Source organism: Bos grunniens, chromosome 28 (genome assembly GCF_055505025.1).
Source record: "Bos grunniens cultivar Pamir isolate PY7600 chromosome 28, Bosgru_T2T1.0, whole genome shotgun sequence".
In the NCBI taxonomy this organism is placed as follows: Eukaryota; Metazoa; Chordata; class Mammalia; order Artiodactyla; family Bovidae; genus Bos; species Bos grunniens.
Window position 1 is genome coordinate 3,506,887 of NC_141192.1, and position 25,829 is coordinate 3,532,715.

Sequence of the window (25,829 nt, forward strand, 5' to 3'; positions counted from 1 at the left end):
TTTGCAAAACACTTACCAAACTATTTTTATAGTGTGTTGTTTCTTTAGTCATTTATTTAATTGTTCTTCCTTCTTCCTCACTAGAACATAAACTTCATGAAGAAAGGAATTTGCTATATCCCCAGTGTCTTTCATGTAACTGGCAAGTAATCAATGTTCATGGACTGAATGAATGAAACAATAATGCTAGATTTAAAATTCTCCTGATATTTTAATAACTTTTATTTTATTTATTTATTTTTTTTAGTAGGAGCCATACCCAAGTGTTTTATTATTGTCCACTAGGTCAGTTTTCTTGCAAATGTAACATGTTGGATGGTTTAAAAATACTTTTTTTTTGTTTTGTTATAGATAACTTTTTTTTAATTTTATTTTATTTTTTAAGTTTAGAATATTATATTGGTTTTGCCATATATCAACATGAATCCACCACAGGTATACATGTGTTCCCCATCCTGAACCCTCCTCCCTCCTCCCTCCCCATACTATCCCTCTGGGTCATCCCAGTGCACCAGCCCCAAGCATCCAGTATCGTGCATCAAACCTGGACTGGAGACTCATTTCATATATGACATTATACATGTTTCAATGCCATTCCCCCAAATCATCCCACTATCTCCCTCTCCAACAGAGTCCAAAAGACTGTTCTATACATCAGTGTCTCTTTTGCTGTCTCGTATACAGGGTTATTGTTACCATCTTTCTAAACTCCATATATATGCATTAGTATACTGTATTGGTGTTTTTCTTTCTGACTTACTTCACTCTGTATAATAGGCTCCAGTTTCATCCACCTCATTAGAACTGATTCAAATGTATTCGTTTTAATGGCTGAGTAATACTCCATTGTGTATATGGACCACAGCTTTCTTATCCATTCATCTGCTGATGGACATCTAGGTTGCTTCCATGTCCTGGCTATTATAAACAGTGCTGCGAAAATAAATCAAAATTTTCATAGAAATGAATGAAAATGAAAACACAACAACTCAAAACCTGTGGGACACAGTAAAAGCAGTCCTAAGGGGAAAGTTCATAGCAATACAGGCATACCTCAAGAAACAAGAAAAAAGTCAAATAAATAACCTAACTCTACACCTAAAGCAACTAGAAAAGGAAGAAATGAAGAACCCCAGGGTTAGTAGAAGGAAAGAAATCTTAAAAATTAGGGCAGAAATAAATGCAAAAGAAACAAAAGAGACCATAGCAAAAATCAACAAAGCCAAAAGCTGGTTCTTTGAAAGGATAAATAAAATTGACAAACCATTAACCAGACTCATCAAGAAACAAAGGGAGAAAAATCAAATCAGTAAAATTAGAAATGAAAATGGAGAGATCACAACAGACAACACAGAAATACAAAGGATCATAAGAGACTACTATCAGCAATTATATGCCAATAAAATGGACAACGTGGAAGAAATGGACAAATTCTTAGTAAAGTACAACTTTCCAAAACTGGACCAGGAAGAAATATAAAATCTTAACAGACCCATCACAAGCACGGAAATTGAAACTGTAAGCAGAAATCTTCCAGCAAACAAAAGCCCAGGTCCAGATGGCTTCACAGCTGAATTCTACCAAAAATTTAGAGAAGAGCTAACACCTATCCTACTCAAACTCTTCCAGAAAATTGCAGAGGAAGGTAAACTTCCAAACTCATTCTATACCCTAATACCAAAACCTGACAAAGATGCCACAAAAAAAGAAAACTACAGGCCAATATGACTGATGAACATAGATGCAAAAATCCTTAACAAAATTCTAGCAATCACAATTCAACAACACATTAAAAAGATCATACACCATGACCAAGTGGTCTTTATACCAGGGATGCAAGGATTCTTCAATATCCACAAATCAATCAATGTAATACACCACATTAACAAATTGAAAAATAAAAGCCATATGATTATCTCAATAGATGCAGAGAAAGCCTTTGACAAAATTCAACATCCATTTATGATAAAAACTCTCCAGAAAGCAGGAATAGAAGGAACATACCTCAACATAATAAAAGCCATATATGACAAACCCACAGCAAACATTATCCTCAATGGTGAAAAATTGAAAGCATTTCCTCTAAAGTCAGGAACAAGACAAGGGTGCCCACTTTCACCATTACTATCCAACATAGTTTTGGAAGTTTTGGCCACAGCAATCAGAGCAGAAAAAGAAATAAAAGGAATCCAAATTGGAAAAGGAGAAGTAAAACTCTCACTATTTGTAGATGACATGATCCTCTACATAGAAAACCCTAAAGACTCCACCAGAAAATTATTAGAACTAATCAATGAATATAGTAAAGTTGCAGGATATAAAATCAACACACAGAAATGCCTTGCATTCCTATACACTAATAAGGAGAAAATAGAAAGAGAAATTAAGGAAACAATTCCATTCACCATTGCAACGAAAAGAATAAAATACTTAGGAATATATCTACCTAAAGAAACTAAAGACCTATATATAGAAAACTATAAAACACTGGTGAAAGAAATCAAAAAGGACACTAATAGATGGAGAAATATACCATGTTCGTGGATTGGAAGAATCAATATAGTGAAAATGAGTATACTACCCAAAGCAATCTATAGATTCAATGCAATCCCTATCAAGCTACCAATGGTATTCTTCACAGAGCTAGAACAAATAATTTCACAATTTGTATGGAAATACAAAAAATCTTGAATAGCCAAAGTTATCTTGAGAAAAAAGAATGGAACTGGAGGAATCAACCTGCCTGACTTCAGGCTCTACTACAAAGCCACAGTCATTAAGACAGTATGGTACTGGCACAAAGACAGAAATATAGATCAATGGAACAAAATAGAAAGCCCAGAGATAAATCCACGCACATATGGACACCTTATCTTTGACAAAAGAGGCAAGAATATACAATGGATTAAAGACAATCTCTTTAACAAGTGGTGCTGGGAAAACTGGACAACCACTTGCAAAAGATTGAAACTAGAACGCTTTCTAACACCATACACAAAAATAAACTCAAAATGGATTAAAGATCTAAATGTAAGACCAGAAACTATAAAACTCCTAGAGGAGAACATGGGCAAAACACTCTCCGACATACATCACAGCAGGATCCTCTATGACCCACCTCCCAGAATATTGGAAATTAATAACTTTTAATTAAAACATAATGTACTGTAAGCACACACATGTAACCACCATCCTGATCAGCAGGGGACATTAACAGTACTTCAGGATTCCCCCTTCCTTTGTTTTTCTTTCAAGTCAGTATGCTCGTCTCCCTAAAAATAACCATAATTTTGACTTCTAACACTTAGATTACTTTGTGAACTTTATGTAAATAGAATCTTGTACTATTTTTCACTCAGATTATTTCCTTTAAATATGTCTATGATACTTATCCATGTTGTTGTATGCTGTGATGCTAAGTTGCTTTAATTGTGTCCGACTCTTTGCGACCCCATGGACTGTAGTCCACCAGGCTCCTCTGTCCATGGGATTCTCCAGGCAGGAACACTGGAGTGGGCTGCCATTTCCTTCTCCATGGTGTATGCTATAGAAATAGTTTATTTTCTTTGCTGCCTAGTATTTTATTGTTAGAGGTGACATTTGACCCACTGTATAGTTGATGGCTAACTCTATAGTTTCCATTTGGGGTTATTATAAATAGTGCTGCCATGGACGTGCTTGTACACACCATTTGATACATACACATATAATTCAGATAAGTATCAGAAGGTCATAGCTCATGTATTTATTTAGTAGATCATTAAAATAAATATTCTAATGTGATTGTACCAGCTTCCAGTAAACCAACATTCTCACCAATTCTGGGAATTATTTTTAATTTTTGCCATTCTCAAGTCCTTATTGTACCATTAGTTCTTTGATGTCTTCAAATATATTTTAAAACCGTTAACCAGTATTTTCAGTTATTTTGGTGGGGGGTTGGTTTGATATTGGATAGTCCTTTAATCTTCCTTCTGCTGCTGCTGCTGCTGCTGCTAAGTTGCTTCAGTCGTGTCCGACTCTGTGCGACCCCATAGATGGCAGCCGACCAGGCTCCCCTATCCCTGGGATTCTCCAGGCAAGAACACTGGAGTGGGTTGCCATTTCCTTCTCCAATGTATGAAAAAAAAAAAAGAAAAAATAAAGTAAAGTCTCTCAGTCGTGTCCGACTCCTAGCGACCCCATGGACTGCATCCCACCAGGCCCCTCCGTCCATGGGATTTTCCAAGCAAGAGTACTGGAGTGGGTTGCCATTGCCTTATCCAATCTTCCTTCTATAATCCATCAATTCTTCTTATTTTTTGATGCATTTTGAAGAAAGTTGCAGACATTAAACACTTCAACATGCATATCATTAACTAGACTTCAATGACCTGATTTAAATTTTTTTTTTTTCATGTACCAACTGTGAGCATTTAAGCATGTTACTTCAGTTCTGAGCTTTGGATTCCTAATAGGAAAAAATGCTGATATTAATAACTACCTTATAGGGGGTTTCTAGGTGGGTTAAATGAAATTATAAATGAATGAACATATATGTATAGGGCTTCCCAGGTGGTTCAGTGGTAAAGAATCTGCCTGCCAACGCAAGAGATGCAGGAGACGTGGGTTTGATCCCTGGGTTGGGAAGATCCCCCAGAGAAGGAAATGGCAACCCACTCCAGTATTTTTGCCTGGAAAATATAGACAGTAGAGCCTGGCAGGCTACAGTCCATGGGGTTGCAAAGAGTTAGATGCAACTGACCATGCACCCAATACATGTGAGTAGTTACTTATTGGTAAATATTTATGTGTGCATGTCTGTTTATAATTCTTGCTGCAGGGTTGATATGTGTAGTCTTTATTATTATTGTTAATCTGTGGTCTGGAGGACAAGAGTAAGTTATTGTCATTGACCCTCTTTCCTGTTCAGCTACATCGAGCTCTCAGCCAGGAAGGCAATGCTCACAGGGAGGTGCCAAGGGCAGAGGAATGGTGTTAATACAACCACTTACTTATCATAGCACGATTTGTCCTTTCTTTGGAATATGTAACTGTGACTATTAAAGGCACTGCATTTCTGTGGACAGAAACTCTAGTCTTGAGCTTTCTTCTTCTATTCAGTGAGCTGATTACGAGAGAGAGTCCACCAAAGCCAAATTTTCTTTCATATGCTGTGAAATTGTCATAGAATGTAAACAATTTCCAAATAAATAGAAGAAGGCACTTTCCAAAAAAAGTGCCGAAGTGCCATAAGGGCTGAGTTCAAACACGGCCTGACTGGTCACGTGGGGTCTTCTCATTCTCTTTGCTTTCACTTTGCATGGCAGTGATGTGCCCTGAGAAGCACAGGCCTGTTAGGACAGGGGTGGGCTGTGAGTATTCTCAGCCACCTGTAGGAAGTTAAAACACTGTGGAGAAGTGGTTGATAAAGTAGATACAGGAGATAGATAAGAAAGCTTTATAAAGATAGCATAGTGTTTTAATGGTGTAACTTGGATGATAAAGCACTTAATAAGAGTCAGAATGAGCCAGTGAGGAATCCAACTGATGCAACAAACACCATGAAAAAGTGTTCACTTCCAGTTTTAAGAGGTTGTGTTGTAGAATAAAAAAGTCCCAAAGCTAAAAGTTCAGCCAGTTATTCTGCGAAACCTCGACACGTGTTCTGTCTATAACTCATACATAAATTAAATATTTAGACCTAGCAGCCTTCACTGGGGAAGTAAAAAAACATTTGGAAAGACAAAAAGCACTAATATTTGTAATGTTGTGTTAGGGATAAGCCTTGTAATCATGAAGAAATATATTTATATATTTAAGATATTTGAAATATCTAAGAAAATATGATGTATAAGAGAACACTCAACAACCTTGGTTTAATATGAAATTATACGAATGTAACTAGTTAAGTTTATATATGGTGTTTACATGTGGAAATTTAAGGGAGACACAATTCAAAAATTGTCAACTGCTCTTTGATGACTAGAATTTGAAATTATAAACATAATATCAATTGCATTAGCAGCAAAAAAATATGAAATGTTTAAGAAAACTTGTTTTATTTGATATTCTACCTACATTCATTACATTTATAGGAGAGAGAGAGATATATATATATGTATATATATAAGACTTGGACTGATAAGTTTATAAATTTACTTTGGCCTAATTAAAAGTATTAAAGTTTAAAATGCAGTTCAAATGTTCAAAGGAATTTACTTAACTAATTTTGAAAACAGAGTTAACTTTTTAGGAGTATTTAATATGTTGATCTGCCTTCCCTGATGGCTCTGATGTTAAAGAATCCACCTGCAATGCAGGAGACTTGGGTAGGATCCCTGAGTTGGGAAGATCCCCTGAAGGAGGGTATGGCAACCCACTCCAATATTCTTGCTTGGAGAATCTCCATGGACTGTAGCCTGCCAGGCTCCTCCGTCCATGGGGTCACAAAGTTGTGGACGTGACTGAAGGACTAAGCACAGCACACAATATGTTAATCATGGGTGTATGGTTACTCTATGATGTGTCAACTTGGCTGGCTGTATTACCCAGCTACTCAATCAGTACTAATCTGGCTGTTGCTGTGAGAGTGTTTGGTGGACGCGGTGCCCTAATGCATCCTGTGCATCTTTACCCAGTTTCGAAATACGTAATCGGAATAGGTGTACTCAGCAACTGGCAGAATACCAACACTGAGAAGGTGATTTAAGTATCTACATCTTCTCAGATTTAAGTATTTAAAATTGGTGTCCTCTGAGTACAGATTGCATCATAACTGGCCCTGAGGCTGTATAAAAGGGTAACCGAGGGTCCAAAGGATACACAGGAGCAAAGAGCAGAGGTGGAACACAAGCTGCGTTAATAACGTTGAATTATGTTTTTGACATTTCACTTTGATTCTTCAGATTCTGTCAAGAAGAGAGTCTCTTCAGAATGAAAGGCCTTTCACATTTCCTGAACAAACTGCTCCTTTTACCGTGAAAGATCAAGCCTTGGGCTCAGAGAATTTGGAAGGCAATATTATCTAGCAAGCATTCAATGATTTTAAAAATTAGTTATAATTACCTTCTATGTCCAATAATACTAATGTTTCACTTCTTTTAAGTATATTATACATTTTCTTTCTAAAATGGGGCTTCCATGATGGCTCAGATGGTACAAGAATCTGCCTGCAATGCAGGAAATAGGATTTGATTCCTGGGTTGGAAAGATTTCCTGGAGAACAAAAGTGTTAGTCGTTTAGTCATGTCCGACTCTTTGTGACCCAATGGACTGTAGCCCACCAGGCTCCTCTGTCCATGGAATTCTCCAGGCAGGAATACCGGAATGGGTTGCCATGCCCTTCTCCATCTTCCTGACCCAGGGATCGAACCAGGGTCTCCTGCATTGCAGGCAGATTCTTTACCATCTGAGCCAACAGGGAAGGGAGTATAAAACAAACATTATGAAGTTAAAAAACACAAAACCAAAACCAAAACACTTGTCTCATTAAGACAGATAACATGTGAATGTGGCAGATACTGGGGAAATGGTATGTAAAGTGGAAGATGGGTGTACCACTAGTGTAAGACGCTCTGGAAGTTTTTCTGGACATCGATATCCATTCTCTTGTCTAGAAAGGCAAGACTCTACCTCGGAGCGCTGGAAAAGGTAGGCCACCTGCTGGATGGCTTTTTCCGCTTGTTTGTTCTGTTTCTCACAGCCACCTTGTAAGGTGGGAAGCATCATCTTCCTTTCATGGATAAGGGGGACAAGATTTTGAGAATCAACGTATTCATGGTCGTACTGCATGGCTGCTGCAGCCAGTATTTAGACCAGGGAGGAGGCCAGGGTCTGTGAGGTCAGGTTAGCTCACTTTGGGAGACTTCTGGAAGGTTAAGAACCCTGACCTTTACCTCTTTAAACAGAGCCCAGATGAAGCAGAATCTGTCTTTTCCTCCTGAAGGGGAAGCTGGCATTTGCCTTCTGTAAAGTTTTGCTCAGATTTTGGCCTGAATGCAGGTAGATAGTTTTTAATGAGCATTCAAAGGAAGAGGAATGAAGGGAGACACATGGAACAAGGGGAGGAGAGAAACAAGGATCATTCTGAAAGCTTTGATTCTTTGGGAGCCCCGCATCCTTCTCTGGTCCCTCCCTGGGGTGTCATTTTGGGGACACTGAGATATTTTAGGCTTTTTGTGAAGGTTGAAAATGGGAAGTTTATAGTGCCTCAATCCTGGCAGACAGATGGAAACAATTAACACCATAGCTTAAAACTCTCATAGTTGGAAGCTGCTCAGCAGCCCTGATGCTTAAAATTCCTCTCTGGGTGGTTGGAGCAGAGATGAGAAGAGAAGGGAAATAAGATGGGTTCAGCACTTTTTGCATACAGAGCACTTTGGTAGAATCTCCCCAACAGTTGCATGAGGGAGCTGCCATGATTAACCCTGTTACCCCGATGACAAAACTGAGGCTCAGCGAAGCCACACATGTGCTCTGTGCCCAAGCTCACATAGCACAATATCCTGGCTGGGGATTCAACCTCCCCGAACTCAAGTCTGTTTTTAGCCAACAGATAGAAAGTGTTGCATGAAAAAACCTATAGTAGGCTGAATAATGCTTCCTTCCACCCACAATCCCCCAATTATCCACATCCTGGTCTGTGGAACCTGTGAATATTACCTTACAAGGCAAAAAGACTCTGCAGATGTGATGAAGTTGAAGGGTGTTGAGATGGGAAGATTTTTCTGGATTATCCAGGTGGACCCTAATCCCATATGTCCTTTTAAGAGTCAAGCAAAGGGAAATTCAAAACAGACAGAAGAGGAGATGGTGAGGTGACTACAGAGACAGAGACTGGGGTGATGTGGCCACAAGCCAAAGAATGCTGGCAGCCACAGACACCGGAAGAGACAAGGAGCAGATTCTCCTGAGAGCCTCTAGGGGGAGTGTGGCCCTGCCCACACTGGTATTAGCTCCATGAAACTGGTTTCTCTGAGATAATAATTTCTACAGACCACCAAGTTTGTAGTAACTTATCGTTACAGCCACAGGAAACTATTAGAGGATCTGAGATAGAGTCATAAAGGACAGCATTTCAGGGACAGTGAGAAGGAGAAAGAATGCTGAGGAAGTTAGGGGGAACCAGGAATCTGAAGTAACAAGGAGAGTTTCCTGGAGGGTGTATTCCCCCACTGGCTTGTCCCCGTGAGACCAGAGGCTGTGCTTTGTCCCCACTGGACAGGTCTCCTCTGCTGCCCTCACTTCCACATTTATGCCCTCTATTCCTAGGCTGTAGTTTTTGAAACTCCAGACACCTTGGTCCAAGTTCTGTCCCAATACAGGGGTGTCTTCTAGGGCATCGCAGAGGGTTGTGAATGATACCAACTACACATGTTTCAAGGCCAGAGATCATCATTGGTGCCTTGGCAGAGGGTGAGGGAGGGGAGGGAAATGAACCCAGGATACTGGAACGTGATTAAAATCCCATAGCTCAAAAGCCATTACACAGTCAGTCTGTGATTACGATTAGTAGAGATCCTTAGTTCCTTAGAAGCCAGCACTTTATAAACACTGTAAAATATCATGGCAACAAATGAGCAAGGCACACCCTCAGGTAGCTGCCTTGATCCGCCAGCTGGCACTGGTGACTGTCACTCAGCAGCTGTCTAGGTAACTCGGACATGATTCTTCCTGAGGGGGTGGGAGGCAGATGTGAGCCTTGCCCTTGAGAAAAGCCATCTCTGCGTGGGGGCTTCAAGAAGCTAAGGTGTTACACTCTAGCCCCCAGGCACTGTCACTCCCTCAGTTCCACTCCATACTCAGCAGCTTGGGTTGCATTTCTGCTGCAAGCTATTAAATAAATACTGACAATTTTGAACTGTGGTGTTGGAAAAGACTTTTGAGAGTCCCTTGGACAGCAAGGAAATCAAACCAGTCCATCCTAAAGGAAATCAGCCCTGACTGTTCATTGGAAGGACTGATGCTAAAGCTGAAGCTCCAATACTTTGGCCACCTGATGCTAAGAGCTGACTCATTAGAAAAGACCCTGATGCCGGGAAAGATTGAAGACAGGAGGAGAAGTGGACAACAGAGGATGAGATGGTTTGATGGCATCACCGATTCGATGGACACGAGTTTGAGCAAGTTCAGAGAGATGGTGAAGGACAGGGAAGCCTGGAGTGCTGCCATGTACGGGGTCACAAAGAACTGGACACGACTGAGTGACTGAACAGCAGGTGTCCCCACACCACAGGCATGCTGTAGAGCATCCCCTTGTCTATTTGTTCTGTCTAGTCTTCTCTCTGTGGAATAATTTTATCTGTTTACTTATTCATTGACTGCTCCCTCCACCGAACCCCGTCCTCCCTAGGATATAAGCCTCACGAGGGTAGGATGTTCTATCGGACCTACTATTCTATTTGTTGCCAGGGCTTATAATATATAAATATTTGTTAAGTAAAGGGATGGCTGAGGCAAGGGTGTGGGAACAACATCACAGATGAAGCTCAGGGCTGCCGCCACCCATGTGAGAGGGCAGAAGAAGCACTAAAGAGCAAAGTCATGGATGGCGCTTCTGTGCCAAGCTAGACCCAGTGTGAGGCTGCTGGAAGGCGGCAGGAGAGATGCATTACAGCATGAGAACTTATGGAAGGGAGCCCTAGGAGACTTCTGAATGGGCAATGGGGTTTCAGGTGGAAAAAGAGACTTTTAGGTTATTACATGACCACAGAAGTCTTCAGAGAATGGAGTGGATACAGAGGCAGTGGAGGTGAGATTTAGCAAGCTGCTTGAGAGACGAGGGTGCAGCCATGGAACTCCCTCATAAGGGCATGCTCATTGGCTAGACACTTTCTCCAAGCATCCTCACTGACAGGGGGACTAGGCTTATCTGTATGGCCGGATCCCTCCATCCTTTTTGCAGTTACCAGTCCCCTCTTTAGTCCATGATACAGCAGTAGCATGGACTCACCCACCAGACCACTTAGAAAAACTTGGAGAAAAGCCCAGAGGCATCACAGCATGCTGGCGAAAGGCTGACGATGACTGTTTCATAGCCCGTATGCCATTTAGCTTATTTACTTTCCTGAATTAACTTTGCAAGTCTCTACTCTTTGTTCTGTGTGGCCGCTGAAGTCTCCACTCAGTTAATTTAGAGGGTACCTAATGACTGGACAAGGATTTCTCTAAGGGCTCGTAACCAACAATTCTCCCAGTCTTCACTGAAGGGCTTTGTTTGATGTGAGAACGTGCCTTCAACACTCAGTCAGGCATAGACACTCTGCCTTAGCTCACTTTAGACTTGCTCAGAGTCTCATGGTCAGCCAGAGGTGAGTGTTTAGGGCCTTTTCATGTTTTACAACCTTGGCCATGTACACAGCCCTATCTACACATGTGACCTTTAGCCTCTAAGGATATTTTGCAGCTTTTCAAAGATAAATAAGGTCACTGCATTTCCCAGTTTTAGAATTTTTTTTTTTTTTTGGTGGCATGGCATGGCATGCAGGATCTTAGTTCCCTGATCAGGGATGGAACCCACACCCCGTATGGTGAAAGCGTGGATTCTTAGCCATTGAAATGTCAGAGAAGTCCTCCCAGTTTCTTCAAGACTTTTTTTAATTAGCTTGCTGTTTGCCCAACTGTTATTGCTACCTCCAGCAGGTACAACGTTGAACAATTATTGTCGACTGTTTTTGAGAAATGTCCCCTGGGAAAAGTCTGCTTGCATGGGGCAAACTCTGAATTGGGTTAAGTAAAAGCAAACATCGTGAGAGGGGCTTTCCAAAGAACTGTCAGATGGGTCAGATAATGACAACTCTCTGGTTATGGGGCTTTGAAAGAGCTTACAACTATGCTTTGACCCTCATGGTGTCTACGAGGCTGCGTGTTTCTTCACTGCTTTTATGGAGGAGAGGGATTGTGGAGGTTTTTAACTTTGCCACTCCATTACCTCATCTTCTCCTTTCTTTTTCTCCCTTCCTCTCTCCCTTATTTTTTTCCTTCTTTTTTACATAATTTATTTACTGAAGAACCCAGATAGTTTGACTGACCCAGCTTCCCAAGTATGGATTTTGTGATGGCATACTCTCTGTGTAGCTCAATATCTTCTTTACCCTCAAAAGGTCATAAGATGGCAGTCAGATACAGAGACCTGACCTGACTCAGGTTTAAGCCCTTTGTAAGACTATAGCGGGTGCTGTGTTCCTTCTGTGGGAGATACAACGTGTGAATTTTTAGGGCAAACCTACCATGTGAACAAATTTACTTTCAGACGGGATGGTAAATACATTTCCATCCATGGAATTCTCCAGGCCAGAATACTGGAATGGGTAGCCTTTCCCTTCTCCAGGGGGTCTTCCCAACCCAGGGAGCTAACCCAGGTCTCCCACATTGCAGGTAGATTCTTTACCAGCTGAGCCACCAGGGAAGTCCAAGAATACCGGAATGGGTAGCCTATCCTTTCTCCAGTGGATCTTCCTGACCCAGGAATTGAACCGGAGTCTCCTGCATTGCGAGTGGATTCTTTACCAATTGAGCTATGAAGGAAGCTCCAAAATTAAAATAGGAGCAGAACTCTCATTCAACGATGCCTAAACCCTCTTAGCTGGCTATTGGGACAGCCAGCTAACACATTGGAAAATTTCAGTGTGTTGCTTTGTTTAATATAGAATTGTTAGGATCTAAGAACATCTATAACTATAATAACTTTTATAATATTTCCATACAGTGTATTAATTCCCTATGAATATTGCGTTGGTGCTGCCCAGTAATAATCCTAAAAGTTAATACTTATGCATATAGTGCCTATTTGTGCTAGGCACTATCCTACCCCCGTTTAATTTTTTTTAAATGTGTTTACTTTTATTTTGGCTGCACTGGGTCTTTGCTATGACACACAGGCCTCTGTAGTTGCAGCATGAGCTTAGTTGCTCTGTGGCATATGGGATCATGGTTCCCTGGCCAGGAACTGAACCCACATCCCCTCCATTGGAAGGCGGATTCTCAACCATCAGACGACCAGGAAAGTCCCTGTCCTACCCTCTTTTGCATAGTGTGTGCATTTTTCATTTGTCTCTGCTTGGTTTGTAGTAAATTAAAAATGTGGATACACACAGCATATATATTTAGCTCCTCCTATTCACATGGGTTGGAAAGTGTCATCTACATTATGTGCAATAATCACTAATTCCCCACTTTCAGCCTCCTTATTTTAAAACCCTGAACAAAAACCTGTGATGGGCAAAATATTGTTCTCCTGCTCAATTGCAGCTATTCAAAAGGTGATATTAGAATTTTGCCACAGGATATATCTAGTGAAAAAGCAGACATGGCGACATTCACCACCTCACACGTATTTCAAATATTTCCACCCAGTCTTTAGCTTGTCTTTTCATTCTCATAACAGCACTGTTCTGAGGGCCAAAGTTCTGAATTTTGATGAGGTCCAATGTATCAATTTCTTCTTTTATCGCTTGTGCTTTTGGTATCAAGTCTAAGAGCCCATTGCCTAGTCCTAGATCCAAATATTATCTGTATTTTTTCTAAAAACATACAGTTTGATGTTCTACATTAATCTATAATCCACTTAGTGTTAATTTTTGTATAATGTGTGAGTTTTTTTCATGATGGATCCAGTACTATTTGTTGAAAAGTCTGCCCTTCCTCCATTCAATTACCATATTGAAAAGATGGTATTAATTAATTACTGCAGCCTTTCTATACATTTAATGCAATTTTCTTCTAGTCATAAAATAACTTGAAAAAACCATATTTGATATTTGTGTGAGATATTTGATTTTGATATTCAGAGGTCTCGTTTCCTATTTGAGAATCAATATCTTGTCCCATTGGTTTTCCTTTACTAAGCAGCTTTTCATTGTGGTTATAAAGATTTAGAAAAATGTGGCACAGTGGGAATGCCTAGTCCATGAGTCCTAAGAAAAGTGTGAAAGAAGTCGGAGGAAGAAAAAAGAAAAGAAAGACAAGAGAGGGCCTGGACTTCAGCTTTGATTCCATCATTTTTTTCTTGGGTTCCCTTGGATTGTTTTCCTGCCTGTAAATGGGATCAACAGTTCCTCTTCACAGATTCCTTGTGATAAATAACATCACGTACAGAAAGCGTCTAGGTCCCGCTGCAGTGCCCTTCTCGCCCCAGGGGATAGATAGATGGACAAGCCAGACTTTCTTCTGGGAAACCATCTCTCTTCCTGAGGCTGCAGAAAGCTGGTTTTAGAGGCATATGTAGAGAGCTGAGCAGCTGGCAAGTGGAGAGCTTGGATTAGCATGTTGGATAGAGGGATGGCGGGGCCATAATGTGCTCCCCACCCCACCCCCAACTCTGCACATCCGCCCTCCGAGCTCAGCTGTGGAGGAGATCAGTGACGTAAATGGATTAGGGAAAGCCTGCCTGGCCTCTTCCCACTGCCACGGCACCTGGGGCTCTCCACGTTGGAGATTAGTGGGTGGCAGCTTTGTCAGGGGGACAGACATTTAAATGTCAGCTTTAAAGGAGTATATTTAAGGAGAGAGGGAAGAGGAGAGCCTCCTTCCTTACCTCCTCCTCCAGCAAATCAGGCCCGTGCCTTCTTGTGAGTCTGCACCTTTTCAAAACACAGGGCTTAGTATTCTTTCTAGTGATTCTCGCCCTTTGGGCAGGTGCTAGTGATCGTTAGAGACAGGGCTGCTGCTGGAGCCAAATCCAACTCTGCATGTGGCAGCCAGTGAGGAGCAGACATGAATCACGTACTGGAGGCAAAAAAGGTTGTTAACCCACTTTCCCAGACAGAGAGGGGAGCAGGCGAGAGACAGTCCCCAGCAGGAAGCTCTCTGTGACAGCGCATGCCCAGCTCAGCGGGAGCCATTCTCATGGTTTGTTCATTCATTCATTTATTGACTTAACCCTTAATTGGGAGTTTATTTATTTACTGAAGTGCTCATTCACTGAGAACCCGCCAAAGCCAGCCAGCCTCCCAGTGAACATTTCTTTAGCTTCTCCTGTGTGCCTGGCCCTGCGCCCAGCCCTGGGGACACGTGGCAAAACATGGGGCTGTGCTGCAGAGGGGCTGGACTCTGCACAGGCTGGCATGGCCACATATGCTCCTGGACGATGCCAGGGCTCTGCCACATGTGTGTCTTTGCAGGTATGAGCCCGGCCTCTGTGACTCTGGCCAGTGCCCTCCAGGTCCGGGGTGAAGCTCTATCTGAGGAGGACATCTGGTCCCTCCTGTCCCTGGCAGCTGAGCGGCTCTTGGAGGACCTTTGTGATGGTAAGAGAGTGTGTCTGGGGCAGCTGAGTCACAGGGAGTTGAATGTGAAGCTTCCCACACAGCTTACTGGTGTGTCATCAGTCCGAGGTGACAGGCTGATTAGACTGAGCAGGCACGGGACACCCCTACCCCACTCCCATGAAGCTGCTCTGGGAGGGCTGCCCTGTCTCTTGGACCCATGGAATGCCACAGAGTTGGAAGAAAGTCTTTTTGCCTTGGTACGGTAGCCTTTCCAGACATGGTGTTTAGGGAGAGAGAGGCTGGGAGCTCTATGGGGCTCTCCCAATACCTGGGCAGCCTGGGCAGAATCAGAGACAGGAGGCAGGGGGCAATCACCGGGATGGCTGGCATTCCCACATCATCCCCTGCCAGATGCTGCAACCGTTAGTAGATAGAACCCACACACTCAGTGGTCTAAACAGGGGAGGTTAATATGAAGAATTGTTAAACTAAGATAGAGGAGTAACCGTCAGATATGAGAAAGCTTGACATGGTCTCCCAGGACTGAGGGCATACCCAGTGAGGGACAGACTTTGAAGGGAAGCCCCCTCTCCAAGTTGGGGTTCAGATCTGCTGGAGGAGCTGTGCTTGCAGACCACGATGATGGAGAAGTTCTCTGCTCTACCTGGCTATGGGTGTCTGCAGCCACGGGACACTCACGGTACAGGCATCGCCTACGGGGGCAGGGTGACCCCCTGGATGTGGGCAGGCAGAGATGAGCCACAGCTCCAGGAGCTAATGCCTGCAGGAGGCCCGGAACCTGCTGTCTCTGGAGATAGGGTTGCGAAGCGATCACTTCACAAGGTCAGGCCGAGGGGTGGCCTAGGGACCCAGAGTCCAGGGCGTGTGCAGGAGCAGAGCGTCATTCTTCATGCACACACCGCTAACCCCAAAGAAAAAGCAAGAGAGCCCGCCTCCCTTAATGTCTCTCCAGCGCCCTCTACTGAGAAAGCTGTACATTACTCTCGCAGCGAAAGCGAGAACTCTTGCAGTCAAAGGAGAGAGCAGGTATTGAAACGTGGATTTGCAGTTTCCAGGCACTGAACTGATAACTGGGACACACACTTGAGTGGTAACACTCAGTGCTCACACTCTTGCCAGCCCGCGGTGGAGTTTCCCCATGTGGGAGATCACACATACGCAATCAGGGTGAGGCCCCTGGCTGTGCTGTATGAAGGGGGGCTGTGCACCTGTACTTACCGCTACATCTTGCTCCTAGTCTTCACTCGTCTTCCCTGCCCTGGAGGCTTTAATGAACAGCTAGAGTATGTTCAGAAGACCAGCTGCCTTGGTTTCTAAATTGACTCCAGAGAAATAAGACTTGTGCTAATTTCCAAGTCGATTTGATCGCTCTTTACCTTTTGCCTTGAGACTCTTGGGCCACCTGTGAACTTGGATGTGCTTACTAGTTTCCCAGCCACTGCTGCAGCCACATTTTGTGACACATGCTCCTGTGCCTGCACGTGTCAGGGTTGAATTCCTTCCACTCCCTGGGTCTTGCTTACAGTTCATCTCAGAGAGGGTTTTGGAAGACACCTGCTGGGCACACTCCCACAGATGGTGCTCCAGATGGTGGCCCTGTCTCTACACCCCCATCACTGCCTTGGTTTCAGATTCCTCGAACTATGTGGTCTGCCCCTGGTCAGTCTTGCTTTCTGCGACCGGAAGTCTTTCCTTCCAAGACCATGTTTCCCATATAGAGGCAGCTCCTTTCAAGGCCCCTGAACTGCTACAGGGACAGAGCGATGATGAGCAGCTTGGTGCATCTCAGGTAAGGCGCATGTTGTCTCTGCAGCATCTTGGGCCTGTCCTCTGGGAAGGGCCTGGTCCCAGGTCATCCCCAGCTCCCAGCTCAGCCCCAAGGAGTACTGAAGCAGAATGGATTTAACAAATGTTTTAATGAATTTTAAATGATTTTTTTAAAAATTCCCAGGCTGTCTTGCCAGTAATTTATTAGCTCTTAGGTGAGAACAAGTCAACTTCTCTGAGCCCCAGGTTCTATATCTGTAAAGTGGGGGTAATATTACCTAATCAATCAGCTTATTATAAATACTCAAAAGGAAGTGCTGGAAGAACTATAGGTAAGTGGTCTTGCAGCAGGTAGCAAAAACCCTAAAAGGACCCAACAAATCCTCAAATAGAATGTATCCCAAGGCTTGAGTAAAGATTGATGTAGCTGCACCAATGTTTATCTGTATTGTTGACATTAGGGATAAACTGGAAACAAACTAAATGTCCAGCGAGAGAGGAGATGAAACAAGACAGCATTACAATGAAACTGTAGAAGCTTAATGACTTGAAAAGTAATTAACTATATATATTATAATTTATATTATATGTATATATATTTACATGTATGTGATCTTAGTTGTGTATACACACACACACACACACATGCCCAAGGTTCTAAAAATAAATGTCTGCATCGATTATTTCTGGATGTCAAATCAGTGGTGATTTTTGTTTTTCCATGGAGATGTTATACCATGCTGCTTTCTGACAACATATGATGCTTCTTAATCAGGCTGAGTCATAGTATGTCATGTAGAGACAGTTTTGGCTACAAGAAACAAAAAAGCCTAAAATATAGTGGCAGGAACCACAGATGAGTTATTTATGTAACAAGAAGTCAAGAGATTGGTCATCAGCTTTAGTGAATGTCATCATTTACTAAAGCTGTATATTTTCATTCTATCCTCCTTCGCTGTTGACTATTTGGCTTTATGCTTGTTGCTTCATGGTCACATGGTGGCTGCCACGATTCCATGTATCACATCAGTGTTCAAGACAGAAACAAGGGGGGAAAGAATGGGACCAGATGCACATGTTCCTGTTGACAGTAAAGAACAAACTTTTTCAGAATTCCCCTACTTCATGTCTTTCACAAAAAATGAGTGTCATGGTCACTGAGACTTTTAGTCTCTAGAGTAAGATGCAGCAATATTTAAAGGAGTTGCAGATGGTTGTTAGGCTAGGCAGCCAACAATGTCTGCCACACATGAAAATAGATTATATTTCATTTACAGGACCATGGAATAACAGAAATGACAAATCTAATCATGTGCTTTTTTTCTTGGATAGATGCATGTCTATTCTCTGGGAATGACTCTCTACTGGTCAGCAGGGTTTCACGTTCCACCAAATCAGGTCTGTGAACAGGATTCTCAAAGTCTTGCCAGGTGATGTCTTTGGATTTATTTAGTCTATTTCCCCAGGGCAGGGACCACATCTGTTGAGCTATGCACCATCACTCTGTCCTCCTGGGTTCTAGGAAGGATTGCCAATTGATTTTAAAGAACTGCTTCTGCTGAATCCAGAAAGAACCTCAGAATCCTACTCGACATGGCACTCCAGGCAGCCACAATTTGGGATTGGCGAGCAAGATAAGGCTTATATGCCACTCTAGTCCAGGGGAAGTAGGAAGCTAGAGAATTTTATAGATGCGGAAGATACCGATTTATAGAAAAGGTCTTAAAGCAGCCCTTACTGAAGTGATATGCTTCCATGAAAAGGGTTCTGTGCTTAATCCATCTGGGAAAATGTTCCCTACAATGTCTTCTTCTTGAAGATTTATCAGAGTAGTTTATTAGAGACTCTGAGAAGGCTTAAAGTGCAGAAACTTTTAAGCTTATCATAGCATTTTATAAACATTTTGACCGCAGAATGCGTGCGTGTCTGCTTGTACGTGTAAATACTCATCTGAATGCGTACGTGTCTGCTTGTGCGTGTAAATACTCATCTGAATGCATACGTGTCTGCTTGTACGTGTAAATACTCATCTGAATGCATACGTGTCTGCTTGTGCGTGTAAATACTCCTCTGACACTATGACTATTTTGTGGAAACGAGTGTGATGGGAATACACGTTGGAGAACTCTGTCTAGTCTGTTTGGCTTCTCTCTTCCTTCCTCCCTTCCTTTTTTCCATCTCACCCCTGTCTTCTCCAGTTCAACATTCTAGTGCTTCCGGTGCTCCCAGAGACCTGGCCACCTTCCTCTTCTGTGGAATCATTCACAGCTCTCCACTCCCCAGGGGGTTGCGCTTCACTCCTCAGCACAGAGTGTGTGGCCTACATAATAGCACCCTGCACTTGCAAGGGCCCCCCACTTGATTTAATGCTCTGCATTAAAGTTCTGAGCCATTTGAACAAGGGCATTGTCCTTTTGCCCTGGGCCTGGTTCTGCCCGTGGTCCCCTTCCTTCCAGACACGTGCCAGCCTTTGCCCCCACTGCGTCCTCCATCTGTGGCTCACCTCCCGCCTTTCTCCCAATCAATCCGAGTGTGCTTTTTGATGTTTAGTTCAAGTTGCTTCCCCATCTCCCTCCTCCCTCCCCAGGATGGGCCGAGTGCCTTCCTCTGTGTTATGACCTTGTCTTGTACTTCCCAAGATCAAAGCCCTTGTCTCCCTGCACTGTGCTTGTCTCTTAGTGACCATCTTCTCCATTAGAGTTTGAACCTCTTGAAGACAGGGACTGCCTCCCACCTTGTATCTCAAGCAGCTGTGCAGTTTAGGCATGTTAGAGGCCCTCGGATGTGCTGTATGAGTGTAGGACTCAGCAGTCTGCAACCATGTGAAGATAGAAATTCACAGCTGATGCTCCATGGCAGGAAATGCTAGAACAGCCTTCATCTGAAAAATGACTTGCAGTGTGGATGAGCGTTAGAAAAACATCTGATTGTGAGTCTGAACTTGGCACCCTTTCCATATAAATGGTGGCCACTTAAACGCATGAGGAAAGTGTTTAATAAAATATCCATTTTTCTTTTTGCCTGATGAGTTCATGCGACATGAAGTTCAATCAACAATTATTACTTTATGCTTACCACTGGTGATTCCAAAGTGAAAAAGCCACAGTGCTCATGGTCTTGGAGCTCACATACTAGGGGAAAGACCCGGTAAGCACCACCTAAATAATTTGAGAAAATGATAGGCTGCCCAAGTGAATGTGAGTTAAAGGCTGATCCTGGTTTGATCTGGGTCCTTGCATAGGCAGAAACCCAGTTTGTCAAGCACCTGTTTTTTGTAGGGATTTTAAGCATGTGTTTGGGCTCCCCAAGCACCAAAGGGCGTTCCAGATTAGAGAGCGGCAAACTGCACACAGCTGGTGCAGAGATAATTGCTCTGCATTTTGTGGTCTCGGTGAAGTAGCCTGTGTCCCCCCCAAGCCACGCAGAAGGAGTGGGCATCTGTCTAGTTAATGAGAACATCCGTTCTTGCTGGTCCCCGGGCATGCCTGACCGGACATCGCCCTCCGTGGCTGCAGCTCTGTCAGCCTCTCACAGGGCTGCCCCGCTCTCCAGCCCCTGCAGCTTTGCCAACCCCTGCACTCCATCTTGCTGACCATGTGCGAAGACCAGCCTGGCAGGAGGCTGCCGCTGCAGTCTGTCCTGGAAGCTTGTCAGATTCATTGGGAAGAAGCAGCTGTCCACCCAACTTCTGCCAATCTCCACGTCAGACAGCTAGTCGGCTTGGTCCTGGGCACCATCTCTGAGGTCAGTGTGGAGCTGTGCTTTTCAACCTTGGGGCCTTTCCCTGGCCATGTGCAGCTGTTAAAATTCAAATGAGCTAAGTTATAGTTCATCAGAAGGAAATACAACATTCAATTCCTCAGTCACACCTACCACACTTCAGTGCTCATTAGCCACTTGCAGCTGGTGAGGGCCATGCTGGACAGGGAGGATCCAGAACTTTCCTGTTATTGCAGTTCTGTTGGGCAGCGCTGGTGAAGACCTTTGGGGGAGCCTAGATTTCTAATGTGGCCAAGACCTCTGCGATCTTTAAAAGAGCCTCTTTGCATTAAAATGATTATATTTATGACCCATGAGTTAGCTCTCTTGTCAAAATTCAAATCTAGGCCTGACATGAGAAGCCTTCCCTGCCTGTGCCACGTGGTCCCTGGCCCCTCCGTCTCCTCTGCCATCTGATGCCTGCAGGGGGTCCCCTTGCTGTGGTTGTCTCCCTGCGCTGCTTGCCACGCTGTGTGGTTGCACCCTTTGTGTGTTCTCCAGCACCTAACGAGGGGTCTGGCACATACTAAGCATTTGGCTTAGGCTGGGTGACCCTGAAGCAAAGTCAGGGCATTTTTGTGCAAGTCAGTTATTGGGGAGGTGCTCCTAGGACAGGGAGTGATGGAAGGATGTGTGGGTGGGTCAAGCTGAGTAAGGTGGTGGTCTCAGGTGGAGATGGCCTCAGCCTGGTGTCACGGGTAGCTCCAGAGCAGGAATCGGACCAGCTTTGGTTCTCCTTGAGGCCAGGTCAGAGCTGGGACTCAGGTGGGGCAAGTGAGGTGCCAGCTGTGCAGCGCTGCCCTTTTAGTAGCGGGCGTGTTGGAGAATTGAGACCAAGACTAACAAGGAGCCATGTGGGTGGAAAGCAGGGAGTAGCTGGGGAAGCTGCCCACAGAGAGTCAAAAACTGCCTCTCCCAACCTGTCCTCCTGTTTTGAACTTCTCTCTTGGGGTGTAAACACGTTACTCCTGTCCACTGAGCCGCAGGATTCAGTGGCGAAGGAGGGGCTCTTTTATTTGAAAAACACTAGAGCCTGCCTTCCATCAGTGTGCCATTGTGCCCTGACGGACACTGTGATGACGCTCAGCATTGTCACCAGAACACTGTGAAGTGATTTTGATCACTTACTCAGCTCTAACGGGGCACCGAGCTAGGTGAGTTACAGGGGTGTGTGAAGCACACAGTGAGGTCGCAGGCGGCAGACAAGCAAGTGAGTTTGTTGGAATGTGGTGTGATAGAGGCAGATGTGAGCAAAGTGCTGAGGGAGCTGATGAGAAGACGTTCGTATCAGCGGTTATGGAGAGGCCAGAGGTGGAGAGGCTTAGAGGTGGAGACGATGTAGCTCTGAGTCCTGGAAGCACAGGGCGATCATCAGGGAGACCCTGGCCTGTGGTGGGGGCGTGTGAGCCAAGGCACAGGTGTGCGTGAGTGGGCAGGTTTTGGGGGGTGGGGGCGAGTGTGTGGTTGGTGGGCGAGCGTGTGGGTGAGCCCGCCCTGGTGGCTACTGTACTCCTTGCTGGACTCCCAGTGTGAAGGACAGACTCTTCCACATTGACTCAAACTGACAGCCAGGCTGTATGTCTTTATGTAAGTGTTCCCTCTTGACCTTGGGATGTGGATGTGTGATGCACTTGGCCGTCAGGTGGAGAGGAGGGCCGTGGAGGAGAGCTCCTCTGGGCAGCGAGACAGAAGCCACCTGCTCAGGAACAGGCTGCATCAAGCGAGCTGTGAGAGCCAGGCGGCGTGGGCTCTGGGGTGTGCGCATCGCTGCAGAGGTGGGTGCAGCACCCTGAGCCTTCTCTGGGTAGGCCGATGATATCCACTGTATCGTTTCCTGCTCCTTTTGTTGTTTCATGGCCTGACGTCCATGCTGTGGGCTCAGAGAAAGCCCAGGCAAGCCCCATTCTTCCAGGTTGCCCCTGAAGAGAAGGGACTGAGCTTAGGACTCCTCCGGTGTCCTGAGGAAAGCTTCACTTGGAGATATAATTTAGCTGAGTTATTTATAGCCAACGTAGACTCTTTTTATATTGAGTTTTACCTGTCCGAGTTGATAAAAACAAATTTAAGCAAACATCATGAAAGAAAATTTTTTCCTTTAATTGATTTCTAGGCGGAATGAAAGGAGAAGCAATTTGTAAAGATTGTTTTTATTGTTGCTCTAAGTGTGTTGGAAGAATGGCGTTTAGAATAATCTTCCAATCTTCTCCTGTTCTCTACTTTTCAACTGAATGTGGGATTCGAAAAAGAAAATGATGCTGCTGTCTGTCGTCCCTAAAACAAAGTGCTCTTTCTTGTTAGCCTTTATCTCTCCCAAACTCCCCCCACCCGCTGTGACTGCTATTTCTGTTTGCGTTTTTGCATGAGGAAACAGAAAGTTCAAGCAACTTTGTCAACATCGCACGGCTATGAAGTCGTGACGCTGATATCCGTACCCTAAGTTGCTTAATGCAAGAAAACTGTGCTATTTGCTTCTGCCGGCGCCTTTCACTATGATGTCTGGTTAGTTTCAGAGAGAAGCACAGAGACCCAGAGCTCCCTGGAGCCCGGACTGAACACCTCAGCACGCGGTCGCTGTAGCCTCGCTGTGAACAGGTAGGCACAGAGCTGTGAGCTTGGGGTTGGGTATTGGCATGGGAGCGGCTGAACCCTGCTTCTTCTCTTTTTGATCATTAATGAGAAAAGGGAAAGTGAAGTCGCTCAGTCGTGTCCAACTCTTTGCGACCCTCCGTCCATGCAATTTTCCAGGCAAGAGTACTGGAGTGGGTTGCCATTTCCTTCTCTAGAGTATCTTCCCGACCCAGGGATTGAACCCGGGTCTCCCGCATTGTAGGCAAATGCTTTACCGTCTGAGCCACCGGGGCTTTTTGATTATTAATGAGAAGTCTCTTGCTTTTCAAGGACAACCCGACCCTGTTCCAGTGGCAGGTGAGGAAGCCACGTTTAAGCAGATTTGGATTCGGGGTGACGAGGGACCTGATGGCAGTTGTCCCGTCAGGGTGTTCTCTGTCCTCTAGGAACCAAGTTAGGCTCAGTTTGGAAACAGCGTGCTGTTACATAGAGACTGTCTACATTACGTGAGCTGCACGACAAACAACCACAAAACACAGTGTTAAAAACAATGATTTATTTAGCTTTTGACTCCGTGTTAGGAATTTAGGCTCCGTTCAGCCTAGAGGGAAGCTGTTTCCACTGTTAACTATTGCTTCTTCTCTGACTGCTGGCCAGCGCCCTTCCAGTTCAAGTTCCCCCAGACCTTCAGGAAGGCCGACGGCTCAGCTCCGCTTCTGCTCTCCTGGAAAACTCACAGCCGGCAACTCCTTCCCAAAGGGGTTTTTTGCAAAGAAAGGGAAAGGTGAGCAAAGAGGATCGAAGGGCACTGCCACAGGCGGTGTGAGAGAGGAGCCGTGTGCGGCTGACACAGCAAATGAAAATGGGCAGGATCCTGCTGAGGGCCAGCCTCCCCGGGCTGAGACTTACAGAGCTGGACTGAAATAACCTCCAACCTGGCAATCCAGGGCGATAGGTGTTATGGAGTGGCCTTGCTACAAACTCTGTAGGATAGCAGGTTGAAGGTACCAGGTCCCACCGTTCAGGAAGTTCACAGCTGTTGATGTGCGGTGGGGACAGAACAAAGGAGGTGGTCAGAGAGCTGACGGGGCTGAACATGCTTGGAAGGGCCTTCTGAACAGGTGACATGTGGAAGCAAAGGAGTGGGTGGGATAGCTCGGGAGAGAGATTCTCCAGGCTGGTTGGCACAGGAGCAGGGGAGTTTGGATGGTGTGGGGAGCTGGAGCTCAAGAGTGGCAGGCCGGCTTGCCCCGCTGGGAAGTCCAGGCTGACAGGAGAGACCATGTCGGGGGGCCCCTGCTCGTGGCTCTGGGGACCCGAGACTCCTGGCAGGCAGTCTGGTCTCTGCTGAGGGGCCAGCTCCCGGGCTGGAGGGTGAGATTGGGCATGGTCCCAGGTTGTACCTTCTGCCCAAAATAGCCCTGGCACCAGCAGTCAGAGCCGCTCTCAGTGTTTAGATAAAAAGCACCCCTTCGTCCACGTGTGATACTGACATTAGCTGAAAAACTAACCACACAAGGCCACAGTGGCCATGGGGATAGGCACCCCTGGATCTGTGACAAGCCCTCCAGAGCAGGCTGTTCACGGATGAGGCCGCCTCTGCCTGGCCTTCTGTTTGAGCATCAGGAGCCCTTTGGGAATGTCAGACCCTGAAGCCCCCAGCAGGCTTTGTCTGCTTGTCTTTCTGTTGTGAAGAGATTTTCCTGATGTGCTCAACTAATTAGGGATGAGCGGAGCCCAGCATAGCCTCAGGACATCCTCTCCTGTGTGGCAATGAGCGCCATATTCTGCTCCAGCCCCTGCTGCCCTCCAAGACCACTCTCAGGTCCTCATGAGCTTGGAGGGATGGGGGTTGAATGCTTCTATAGTACTAGCAACTCTCTCAGGACATGCATTACCCCAGGGCTGCACTTTTGGCCTCTTGAGACAGGAGTCCTGATGGGTACCCTTGGGGGACACATTAGAAGGCCCACCTAGGGACTTCCCTGGAGGTCCAGTGGTTAAGACTTTACCTTCCAATGATGTGGGTTTGATCCCTGGTTGGGGAGCTAAGATCCCACATGCCTTGTCGCCAAAAAAGTAAAACATAAAACTGAAACAACATTGTAACAAATTCAATAAAGACTTTAAAAATGATCCACATTAAAAAAAAATCTTAAAGAAAAAGGCCCACCCAATCCTGTGATTCACTGGTGTTAGTTTGGGTGAATTTCTTAACCTTTTGGAACCTCCGCTTCTTGCAAAGGGGCTGAGAATGTGCACCCCACAGGATGATGGCTGGGTATAAATAATAATGGCATCAAGGCATTTCCTGGGTCACAGGTGTGCTATGAACATGAAGTACTCTGATACTGAGAATAAATACTCAGGCACACTACCGACCCAACATCCAGAACAAGGTGAAATGTTTACTTTGAATCTAAATCCCAAAGTATTTTTGTTTTCAAAAACTCTTGGTGCGTATATTTATACACACAACGTGTTGTATAATTTTGAGATATATAAGAGATTATATGGTGATGCATG

General features: G+C 44.7%; 1 protein-coding gene across 6 annotated transcripts in view; it reads left to right on the top strand.

Annotated features, from left to right (window-relative positions):
• Window positions 1–25,829, top strand: part of FRMPD2 (FERM and PDZ domain containing 2) — a 99,603-nt gene that overhangs the window by 16,881 nt on the left and 56,893 nt on the right. For 5 of the 6 annotated variants that reach the window (XR_015156613.1, XR_015156614.1, XM_086381273.1 and 2 more), the window contains exons 1-7: window positions 15,086–15,227; window positions 16,841–16,998; window positions 18,309–18,374; window positions 20,529–20,720; window positions 22,378–22,510; window positions 23,240–23,327; window positions 23,961–24,087. Coding sequence is in view for 4 of the 6 variants with exons in the window: in XM_086381273.1 (XP_086237399.1) it covers window positions 15,086–15,227; window positions 16,841–16,998; window positions 18,309–18,374; window positions 20,529–20,720; window positions 22,378–22,510; window positions 23,240–23,327; window positions 23,961–24,087 (906 nt within the window). In the remaining 2 variants the exon portion in view is untranslated. Of the gene's footprint in view, window positions 1–15,085; window positions 15,228–16,840; window positions 16,999–18,308; window positions 18,375–20,528; window positions 20,721–22,377; window positions 22,511–23,239; window positions 23,328–23,960; window positions 24,088–25,829 lie in introns of those variants that run through there. The other variant, XM_086381274.1, reaches the window with a different exon arrangement.